Source organism: Thamnophis elegans, chromosome 2, assembly GCF_009769535.1.
Source record: "Thamnophis elegans isolate rThaEle1 chromosome 2, rThaEle1.pri, whole genome shotgun sequence".
Classification (NCBI taxonomy): Eukaryota; Metazoa; Chordata; class Lepidosauria; order Squamata; family Colubridae; genus Thamnophis; species Thamnophis elegans.
In genome coordinates, this window is record NC_045542.1 from 161,523,898 (window position 1) to 161,535,746 (window position 11,849).

Consider the following 11,849-nt stretch of genomic DNA (forward strand, 5'->3'; position numbering starts at 1 on the left):
GGGGATATCTGACACCCCTCCCCTCTAGAATAGATGAACCCAGCTGGTGACGTAGTCACGCAGATAGGCGGGCTTTTGCGTAGCTCTGCCTGACCCGCACAGTTCAGTGCGAGTGGTTCCTTCGGACAAGTCTTGTTTGTTCTGCGGTTCTGCTTGATGGAAATTCCTGGAACTTTCCACAGGCTGCAGCTGGAGCTTCTGGAGTTAATTCACTCAGACCTCACTGCGGGCCTGCATAGAAGTCAGATAAGTCTTCCGAGATTCTCGGGCTTGAGTTGGATGTGGTTGGACAGCATTCCCTTTTAAAGGGATCAGCCAGACCTCTTGACCAATGGAATTCGACCTCTGATATCTAACATTGACTATCTTGTTTACTGATAATACACAGTATTTCTTTGTATAAAACTACATGTCTGTGTCAGCATCTCTGACTCCATTTGGACATTGGCTGTGTAATTCCCACACATTTATCCCTGCAGTCCCTGATCGCAGAGGGGCTGAGGACAAAGGACCACACGTTTCATGAGGGGCTTGCAGTCTTCTACCCACTGAAGGGCCTTGCTAGTTCCTGCTCTTCCAACACATGCAGAGAACACCGACCTGCACACACACCCCCATTCTGTCAACACGGCCGTGCCATTTGCAACACCTCGGCGCCACCCTCCCTTTTCTCCCTTTGTCTTTTGCGGCGGGCAGAAATGAAACTCGGAAATGAAACAGACTGGGATTTATTGTTTGCTTTTTTACTGACGCCCCAAGGATTCACATGAAGTCAGCCATCGCTCTTCCAGAAGCTCAGCAACTGAGGGGAGGGGAAACAACCTGCTGCCAAAGCGAAGAGGGAGCAAGGAAAGAGGACAGAGGGAAAGATGAGGGGGAAGCGTCAACAAGGAGAGGTCCCTTCAGATTTGACTACATCAGTCTTGCTATAGAGAAACGTCTCTTCAGAGACAGAGAGATCAGTTTGTATATATGCATAAGTTGGTATTTATTTATTTATTTATTTATTTAGTCATGTTTATGTAGTATATATTGGAGGCGGTGACCTTTTGAGAGCTACATGCAGCGAAATGTAATTTTAATGTATGCCGATTAGGGTACATTTGAAGTGACAATAAAGTTGGTCTAAGCCTAAGGTGAAAGTAAAGTACAGTTCAAGGCAAGGTCCTGCTAGGAGACAAAACTTATGCCTATAGTTGAGGGAGGCTGGCACAAAAGACATCGAGAGACTTTTCAGGGTGGGTGGGATAAATCTGTTTTTTTTAATTCACTTTTGTCCGCCTGTGGGAACAGTGAACCCCTGAAAGAGCTACATTGGGTTTTCCATGAAGAATGAAGGCACATATATATGTGTCCCAGGATAACGTTGTAAGATCAAATCTGGGTTGGTCACCGGGACGAGAGGTTCACTCTTCCGAGTTTTCGGATTTCTGCTGGAGCCCATCCTCAGGGAATTCCTCTCTACTGGAATAAAGGTAGTCCTTGACATAAAACAGTTCTGTTGAATTCTAGAACCGTTGTAGAAACTGGATCACGCTGTTGAGACTCTTCCTCGTACCTGGGAACTCCAGTAGCCCCATACCTATCATCATGCTGATCCCGTGGAATCCCTCCTTGAGATGAACCCAGGTGACAGGCACACCGTTGTCTTCCAGCCTCTTCTTGTAGAGCAAGCCATCGTCTCGGAAAATGTCGTATTCGCAGGTTAAAAGGAAAGTCTCTGGAAATTTCTGGATGATGGCATCTTCCGCCAAGAGTGGGGAAAATGTGGGTTCGAAAATCATTTGGCATTTTGTGAAAAGTTCTTCTGAAACCCGACCAGGTACAAATGGCACGTAACCCCGGCTTTTAAATTCTTCCGGAATGAGTTCTACATTGATCCAGTTCTGATACTTTCTCATGAATTCCTGGGGAACGTGGGCATTGGCCATAATCTCATTGGCTCTGTCCCTCCTTCCTGAGATATAAACTGTGCCATGCCGAATGGCTAGTTCCTTGGTTAAGAGGGGAACGGAGCGATTTTGCTGGTAAGAAGGTAAATTAAAATCCAGACATTGGAGGAAAGGGTAGAGTAGGATGTGTCCCCGGAGCTGCGGCAGGTCCTTCGTTGTCACAAGTTGCTGAGCAATGCTGGCAGCAATTGTGCCTCCGCTGCTGTCGCCGGCTAACACAATCCGCTTAGGGTCCACCCCGTAGTCCTGCGCATTCTTCAAAAAGTGCGCTACGGCCGTGTAGCAGCTGCGTTGTTGAGCTGGATAGGGGTGCTCTGGTGCCAAGGGATATCTGAAGCAACAGGGAGTCAAAACAAAATATTTCAAATGCATTGGCCTTCCTATCCTCCTCCTCCTCCTCCTCCTCATCATCATCGCCCAGTCATCCAGATGTTCAGACTGGATTTGGCATTTTGTCTACCTATCGAGTCCTTACCAAGGATCTGGGATAGAGTAATGAAGCAATGAAGCGATTGACGTGATGTGCCAGGGCCTCGAGGCTGTTAGGGACTGGATGGGGGTTAACAAGCTTGTACTCAATCCAGATAAGACCGAGTGGCTGCTGTGCTTCCCTCCTACTAATTGGCCAAGTGTTCCATCTCTCAGGCTGGGGGGTCAAACAGTACGCCCCTCAGACAGGGTCCGCAACTTGGGAGTCCTCCTGGACCCACAGCTGACTTTTGAACACCACTTGTCAGCTGTGACCAGGGGGGCATTTGCCCAGGTTCGCCTGGTGCACCAGTTGCGTCCCTACCTGAACCGGGAGGCTCTCACAACAGTCACTCGCGCCCTTGAGACCTCCAGACTGGACTACTGCAACGTGCTCTACATGGGGCAGCCCTTGAAGAGTATTCGGCGACTTCAGCTTGTCCAGAATGCAGCCGCGCGAGCGATTGTGGGTGCATCTCGGTTCACCCACGTAACACCTATCCTCTGCGAGCTGCACTGGCTGCCTATTGGTCTCCGGATACGCTTCAAGGCGCTAGTCGTCACTTATAAAGCCCTTATGGTATTGGACCTGGGTACTTGAGAGACCGCCTACTGCCAATTACCTCCACTAGACCAATTAGATCCCACAGACTAGGCCTCCTCCGAATTCCATCCGCCGGCCAGTGTCGACTGGCGACTACCCGGAGGAGAGCCTTCTCTGTGGCTGCTCTGACCCGCTGGAACGAACTCCCCATGGAGATTCGTACCCTCACCACCCTCCAGGCCTTCCGCATAGTCCTTAAAACCTGGCTGTTCCGACAGGCCTGGGGCTAAAGATTCGCTGCCCCTATCTCGAATGGTATGATTGTTGCGCTTTTTAACTATGTATTGTTTTGTGTTGTTGTTAAACTGTCTGTATCCCCCCCTTCCCTTTTTGAGGTGTGAGCTGCCCTGAGTCCCCTTAGGGAAAAGGGCGGCATACAAATGAAATAAAACTCTAAACTCTAAATAGGCAGATCTGGATGTTTGATGGTGTTAAAGACACCGTTGCAGGATGGAAGCTGTTCCAAGTGAAGCCGCCTTCTGCAATTGACTGATGGCGAATTTGTCAATGCCACTCATGGCGTTCAAATGATGCTCCAGCTGTTTTGGGATTGCACCCAAGGCGCCTATTACTATTGGTTCTACGCTTCCTTGCCTTTGCTACAGTTGTTCTATTTCTATTTGTAGGGCTTTCTTTTTTGTTATCTTCTCCAGTTCTTTCTCTTCTATTCTGCTGTCTCCAGGCATCTACTAACCCACATTATTGTTGTGGTTGTTGTTGTTGCCCCACAAAGACTGGAAAGCATGCAACAACTGTGGCCCAAAAGGGGGTAAAACTCACTTAACACTTAGCAACAGAAATGTTGGGGGTCAGTTGTAGTCATAGTTATAGTCAGAAAGCCGAGGTGGCGCAGTAGTTAGGGTGCAGTACTGCAGGCCACTTCAGATGACTGTTATCTGCAGTTCAGCGGTTCTAATCTCACCGGCTCAGGGTTGACTCAGCCTTCCAATCTTCCAAGATGGGTAAAATGAGGACCCGGATTGTTGTTGGGGGCGATATGCTGACTCTGTAAACCGCTTAGAGAGGGCTGAAAGCCCTATGAAGTGGTATATAAGTCTAACTGCTATTGCTATAAATTGAGGACTGCCTGTAATTTTGTAGACTACTCTGAAGTAATGTACTGCATCCTTGTTTGTCCCTCATGGCTGTCAGTATCTTAGTGGCCCATCCAGAAAGAGAAGGGTTACGGCCAGAGGTGGGTTCCTACCAGTTCGCACCAATTCGGTAGAACCGGTTCGTCAAATCTACCAAACCGGTTAGAAGAAGTTCCACCAGTGGACCCGGAAAGCAGGCTACACTTACAGAAGAGGTTCCAAAAAATTTTGAAACCCACCACCGACACACACACACACACACACACACACACACACACACACACACACACACACCACACACACAGACTCACCCAGAGAGAGAAAGAGAAAGAAAGGAAGAAAGAAAGAAAGAAAGAAAAAAAGAAAAAAAGAAAGAAAAAGTGAGAGAGAGATGAAAGAAAAAAAGGAAAAAGGGACAGAGAGACAAAAAGAAGGAGAGAGAGAGAGAGAGAAAACACATGGCCGGCAAACCACTCCCACCAGGTCACATGGCCGGCAAGCCACTCCCACAAAGGAGGCCACATCCACAGAGTAGGTTCGAAAAATTTTTGAAACCCACCACTGGTTACCGCAATTGGATTTTGAGCCTTCTGCAATGAAAGTCAATCAGAGTTCACTTACCTGACGCATACGACCACAGTGTCACTTTTCCGGACAAGGAAATGGGACAGCTTTTCATGGCTTTCTGAAATACCACAAAGAATTGGTTGAATTGATGTTCAGATGAGAAGATCCCATTCCTCCCACCCCTAACTCATAGATTTTTCTCTGAGCACATCCCTTTTTCCAATTTGGTCCTTTGTGTGCTGCCGGAGTAGGGGGTGTTTCCTGCCAGCATTACTACTGGTTTGGTGCCCAAAAAGTTTTGTGTGGACGGCAGAGGTGGGTTCCTACCAGTTCGCACCTATTCGGTAGAACCGGTTCGTCAAATCTACCGAACCGGTTAGAAGAGGTTCCACTAGTGGACCCGGAAAGCAGGCCACACCTACAGAAGAGATTCCACATTTTTTTTGAAACCCACCACTGGTCCTTGGATATGATTATTCTACACTATCATGCTCCTATTTATAAAACTCAGTGCCTCTGTGAAAGGTAAGGATGACTACTGCGTTTGTGGTGCAATCAGAACATTGCGTGTGTTGAAGTTGTTTTAACGCAAACCAAAGATGCCTTTAAAAAAAACAAGTTTACATCATATTCTTATGCATGCCAGTGCTGTGTGTGAGGTAATTTAAGGTGGTTCTGACAAGTGTCGTCGGCATCTTCATATCCGGTCACATGGGCAGCAAGCCACTCCCATCCAGTCACATGGGTGGCAAGCCACTCCCACAAAGGAGGCCACACCCACAGAGTAGGTTCGAACAATTTTTGAAACCCACCACTGGTGGGCGGGCTCACTTCGCATGCACATTTGCACTTAAAAAAAGGTCTGCGCATGTGCACAACATTAAAAAAGGGAAAATTACATTTTTGCAATGAAGATTGTTTTGCGCATGTGCAGAACAGAAAATCAAGATGGCACCGCCGAGGATAGAATCGGTTCGGTTACCTATCCGGCCGAGTTACTACCTATTTGGCCGAACCAGTTCGAGCAGATAGGAACCCACCTCTGGTGTGGAGGAATCCTGATGCCGCTGAGCCCACATTTCCCCATCCCTCTTGCAGATCAAACAATTATTTGGAGAACTTACCGACATTCCCAAACATGCCTATCCCTCCGTAGATCCAGACAACTGCTCGCCTCTTCTCAGGACTTGGTGTTTTGGGCCAATAAACCCTTACTGACACTCCATCAAAAAGCATATCCTTGATGATCAAGTCAGACGGCCTCCCTGCGGGCGTTCCTTTCATAAGAAGCCTAAACATCACATATTCAGGGCAGATGCCCAGTTTATCCAGAAGTAAGGCCTGCACAGCGCAAAACATAAGGAAGAAACCGAGTGATAACGCATGAAGGGTTTCGGGTTTTTTTTTTAAGTTTTTTTATTTTTTTAACACAAGTTATACATATTATAGGAACAAAGAGTTGGCTGGGTCTTTTCTTTTACATCCTCTCATTTACATAGTCCTTTTTACATCGTAGTTTTGTTTTCACTTTCAGCCAAATTATTCCCTTCCATTGTTTTTCATCTTTATAGTTATTTTTTAAACAGTATCTTCCATCGCCCCTTCAAAAATACACCAAATTTTCATTTCTAAGAGCCAAGGTGGCGCAGTGGTTAAATGCAGCACTGCAGGCTACTGCTAGATCAGCAGGTCAGCGGTTCAAATCTCGCCGGCTCAGGGTTGACTCAGCCTTCCATCCTTCCGAGGTGGGTAAAATGAGGACCCAGATTGTTGGGGGCAATATGCTGACTCTCTGTAAACCGCTTAGAGAGGCCTGAAAGGCCTATGAAGCGGTATATAAGTCTACTGCTATTGCTATTGCTATTGCTATTGCTATTTCTTATTTTCTCCATTGGTATATTTTGCTATAAACAGCATACATCCTCTCATTCAATTTAAGCAAAGAGAACATTTCTTTCAAGTTTTTTCTACAATTAACAATATAATATCATTTCCTTACTTCTTAATTAATTATGTAACAATAACAATCTTACTACTATTCTCTTTAGTCTACTAAAGTAACTCTTTCACCCTTTCTTCCTCTTTGAACCATTTTCTCTTGGGCTCTCAAAAATTCCAATTGTAATTCTTTTCCTTCTTCTCCCCCCTTCCCTCTAACAACTTCTTTTTCTTTTTCCTGTTTTTGTGGTTATTGTATCTTTCCCTTTCCTCCGATGGAGAATCTCTGGGGAAATGGGAGATAAATTATTAACATCCCTCACTTTCTCTTCTGCTGTGAAAGAAATGTCAAAAGTAATTTCTTTTCCGGGAAACAGAATCGGAGGGATAAAAACAGGGACGAAATAGCTTTAGTTAGCAAATTCGTATCCTTAGCTGAGCCTTCGGAAACTTTGGGGCAATCGACCCTATCAATGTCCTCCTTTCAGAGAAGGTGGCATTTTGTTCCCACATTAGTGATTGGCACTTTTATCTGTCCATAACTCTGTCTGTTCTCGTTGGAGTGAGACACGCTTCTAAATGGACTCTGCGTGAATAGAAGGCAATCCCTTTTTCCACTGCAAGAGAAATTGGATTACTGATATGTCTAGTTCAATGAAAAGAAGGACTAGGGGAGACATGATAGCAGTGTTCCGATATCTCAGGGGCTGTCACAAAGAAGAGGGAGTCAAACTATTCTCCAAGACACCTGAGGGTAGAACAAGAAGCAATGGGTGGAAACTAATCAAGGAGAGAAGCAACTGAGAACTGAGGAGAAATTTCCTGACAGTTAAAACAATTTATCAGTGGAACAACTTGCCTCCAGAAATTGTGAATGCCCCAACAATGGAAGTCTTTAAGATGTTGGATAGCCATTTGTCTGAAATGGTGTAGGGTTTCATGCCTAGGCAGGGGGATGGACTAGAAGACCTCCAAGGTCCCTTCCAACTCTGCTATTGTACTGTATTGTATTATACCAGTTCAGCTCCTTTGTAATCAAGCAGATATTCCAATCAATCAATCAATCAGAATAGAGCTGGAAGGGATCTTGGAGGTCTTTAAGTCCAACCTGGAAATACCGGTGCACCTGAACCAATAGCATTTTTTTACTACCGGTTCAGCTGAACCGGTAGGTGTTTTTTTTTTTAAGTGTTTTATTTTTAAACAAAGACGAACAAAACATGAAACATAAACCCTCATCAATTACATATAGCATGTCGTTTGGTTAAAAACATTTGTGGATCACCACTTTCAATTGTATATAAAATCACAGATTATCCATCAAGCATATTAGATAGATACATTATTATCATTGTACATCATATTGTTCAGTTACAATTGATATTCCTTCATTTTAAACAAATATTTTAGAAATTAGATTCACATATATACCAATATTCCATTGCATTGCATCCTTATTTGTCTATTTAATAACAATATGTCTTTATGGAATCACCTATCTCATTCTATTATTTTGCAATATGAAAGAATTTCCAACATTTTATATTTGTACATCACTACTTTCAGTTGTATATAGAATCACAAATTGTCCATTGAGTATACATAGGTACATTGTTATCATTGTACATCATATGTTCAACTACAATAGTTATTCCTTCATTTTAAGCAAAATGTTTTAGACATTCGATTCATGTATATACCAATATTCCCTTACATCGTTATTAGTCTATTTAATAATATGTCTTTATAGTATCACCTATCTCATTCTATTATTCTTACAATACGAAAAGCTTCTCCCACATTTTTCATTTCCATGTTTTTTTTATCTAACCACTGATAAAACAAGTCCCATACCTTATAAAAGTATGCATCTTCTTGTTCTCTGATTTCAAATGTCAATTTACTCATTTCAGCACGTTCCATTATATTTCAAATAACTTCCCCCTGCGTTGGTATTTTCTCATCTTTCCAGTTTTTTGAAAATACAATTCTAGCTGCTGTTAAAATATTTACAATCAAATATAGGGTTTTTGTTTAGTTTTTACTACCGCTTCGGGTGAACCAGACCAAACTGGTAGCATTTTACCCGTTTCAGGGGTCTTTGGAGAATAGCTTCGAACTAATTCGAACATCATTTGTCAGCTGTCACCGGGGGGGCATTTGCCCAGGTTTGCCTGGTATACCAGTTGCGTCCCTACCTGAACCGGGAGGCCCTCACAACAGTCACTCGTGCCCTTGTGACCTCTAGGCTGGAATATTGCAATGTGCTCTACATGGGGCTGCCCTTGAAGAGCATTCGGCTACTCCAGCTAGTCCAGAATGCGGCTGCGCGAGCGATCGTGGGTGCACCTCGGTTCACCCACGTAACACCTATCCTCCGCGAGCTGCACTGGCTACCTGTTGATCTCTGGGTGCGCTTCAAGGTGCTACTTATCACCTATAAAGCCCTTCATCGTAGTGGGCCTGGGTACTTGAGAGACCGCCTACTGCCAATTATCTCCACTAGACCGATTCGATCGCATCGATTAGGCCTCCTCCGAATCCCATCTTCTAGCCAGTGCAAACTGGCAACTACCCGGAGGAGAGCCTTCTCAGTGGCTGATCCGTCCCTTTGGAACGAACTCCCCATGGAGATTCGGACCCTCACCACCCTCCAGTCCTTCCGCGCCGCTGTAAAGATCTGGCTGTCCCGGCTGACCTGCGGTTAAGATTGTAGCCCCACTCGAATTGTGCGATTGTTGTGTTTTCTTTTTAACATGTTGTATTGTCTATTGTTTGTCTTTTCCCCCTCCCTTTTTTGAATTGTGAGCCGCCCTGAGTCCCCTCAGGGAAAAGGGCGGCATACAAATAAAGGCAAAACAAAACAAAAACAAGCAAGCTTGACTCCCTCTTCTTTGTGGCAACCGTTGAGATATTGGTGAGGTAGATCCCCAAAGCAATCTGAGGAAAAAAACAAACAAACCCTGGACTTTGGTTTTCTTATAAATCCGGCTAACCAAATTGTTGTTTTGGATCCTCTGGCCAGGCAAACCAACTGAAAGCAAAGTTAGAATCCAAAGTCAGAGACTTACCAGTCCAGCAAAACTTTTCACGATCAAAAAGATAAAGCGCAGTTTTGTCCCCTGGTCGATTCCCGGAGGGATATGCATGCTGGTGAGGCCATAGTAAAGAGCCCACCCGAGGAATAAAAATGGGGCTGAAATGTAGAAGTAAGGTGCCATCGTCCACAGAGTTTGACCCCATGTCATTTCCATGGTGGGAAGGTCCTGAGATCAGAGATGGGATATTTTTTCCCCGACTTACTATCCCAGCCAAAGGAAATTGCCTTAAAGTTTAATTTGCTTGGTTCTTCGTCCGACGGTCAGGTGTTCTGGCAGTTCTTTGAACAGTAGGCGATGGGTGGACTGTCAAGCCTTTTCTTATATGATTGCTCCCATATAAACTTCATATATATTGGGACATTGCATCAGATCAACCTGATCTGAACCCAGTTGTCCTAAGAGATAGTGATATCATAATCCCTGAAGATTACTGGTATTATTTAATTTATTCCCCTTAATTAAGGATTTCAGAGGCACCCTGTAATTTAGATGGGAGCCTCTGGAAACCATGTTTCCTAACAGACAATTAGCTTTACACAATTTTTGAAATGAATGCAACAGAATAACAGAGTTGGAAGGGACCTTGGAGGTCTTCTAGTCCAACCCCCACAACTTCTGGAGGCAACCCGTTCCACTGATAAATTGTTCTCACTGTCAGGAAATTTCTCCTTATTGCTTCTCACAATTTATCATCAATTATTTATCAAAAAAGCACAACAAAGAATGTTCTTTCAGAATCCCCCCCCTCTTCCCCCTCTTCCTTCTGGGTCATTCTTTGGAGGGAAGCAGCAAGGGGGGGGTTGCGTCTGTTTGCTCATTTTAACCATGAATGTGTGTGTGTGAGATGCCCTGAGCGAGATCTGTGAATGCCTCTGTGTATTCCCCCCTCTTTCCCCCTCCTTCTGTGTCATTAAAGGGGGCTGTGGTTTTTCTGTTCATTTTAACCTTTTTTTTCTCTCTTCTGAAAAATTTGGGGCAAATGGGTGACCTGCTCAGGCACTTTTATCTTTCACTGTTTTGATCTTTTTGATCTGCATATAAAAGCTATGCAGTTATATTTCCTTTTCTGCTCCGAATACCATTTTGATTTTTCTTCTGGAATTTTTTTTAGGTTTAAAATGTTTAATTAAACTTATGAAAAGAAATGATTTTGAGATATTTTGCTTACATTTGTATATGTTTTAACCTATCTCATTAAGTTTGTTTTATTTTGAAGCTGTTTTGTTTTACTTTTAAAGCTGTTCTTCCTACCTCCCTCTTTGATGTCGGAGTCTAAAGTGCTCCATCCTATGTCACTGTTTCTTTCTTTGTTTGTTTCTGATATCTGCCTTTGGAGAATTTGCTTCCAACTGAATGGAAGCTGATATTTTGGAGTGTTGACTAACACTCCAAATTTTTTTCTTTTTTTATATTTATACTTTTTTGAAGCTGTTCTTCTTCCCTCTCTCTTTTATTTCATTTCCTTTATTTGTATGCCGCCCTTTTCCCTGGGGGGACTCAGGGCGGCTCACAATTCAAATTCTCTCTTTTATGCTTGGGAGCATTTTTAAACACTTTTGAGTCCCTAGGCCCCACCCTATGCTATTTTGTCTATCTGCTTGTTTGTTTGCAACACAAGTTATTGTCCTTTTTAGAATTATTAGACATGAGTTGGAAATTACAATATGTTCTGGAACGGCAGTCACTGCGTCCTCGTGCCTACCACTCCTCATCATAAGCCTGCAAATATCATGGTCCACCACACTATCCCGGTTCCACTACAAAACCATGTTCAACTAAACCCACTCGACGAAATCGCGTAGCTGACGTCATCAACAGGGCGACAACAGCACGGAGACAGAAGCACGCTGTAAACGCTAAACCTAAAATTAACCCCTAAACCTGAACTTAACCCCCCTAAACCTAACCCTAAACCTAACCCTTAACCTAACCCTAACCCTAACCCTAACCCTTAACCCTAACCCTTAACCCTTAACCTAACCCTAAACCTAACCCTAACCCTTAATCTAACCCTAACCCTAATCCTAACCCTAAACCTAACCCTTACCTTAAGTTGAATCGGCTTGCTTTCAAAGCGCTATTTAAAGCTCCCTTCTTTCTCCGCGCTCGCTGTTGTCGCCCTGTT

At 44.1% G+C, this 11,849-nt stretch overlaps 1 protein-coding gene across 1 annotated transcript; it reads right to left on the reverse strand.

Moving 5' to 3' along the window:
* Positions 1–1,508: 1,508 nt before the first annotated feature.
* Positions 1,509–9,772, reverse strand: LOC116502491 (arylacetamide deacetylase-like 3). Its single transcript, XM_032208372.1, has 4 exons — positions 9,695–9,772; positions 5,810–6,026; positions 4,740–4,803; positions 1,509–2,283 (listed from the first exon to the last, which is right to left on the reverse strand). Exons 1-4 carry the CDS (start codon positions 9,770–9,772, stop codon positions 1,509–1,511), a joined length of 1,134 nt encoding a protein of 377 aa, XP_032064263.1.
* Positions 9,773–11,849: the final 2,077 nt, after the last annotated feature.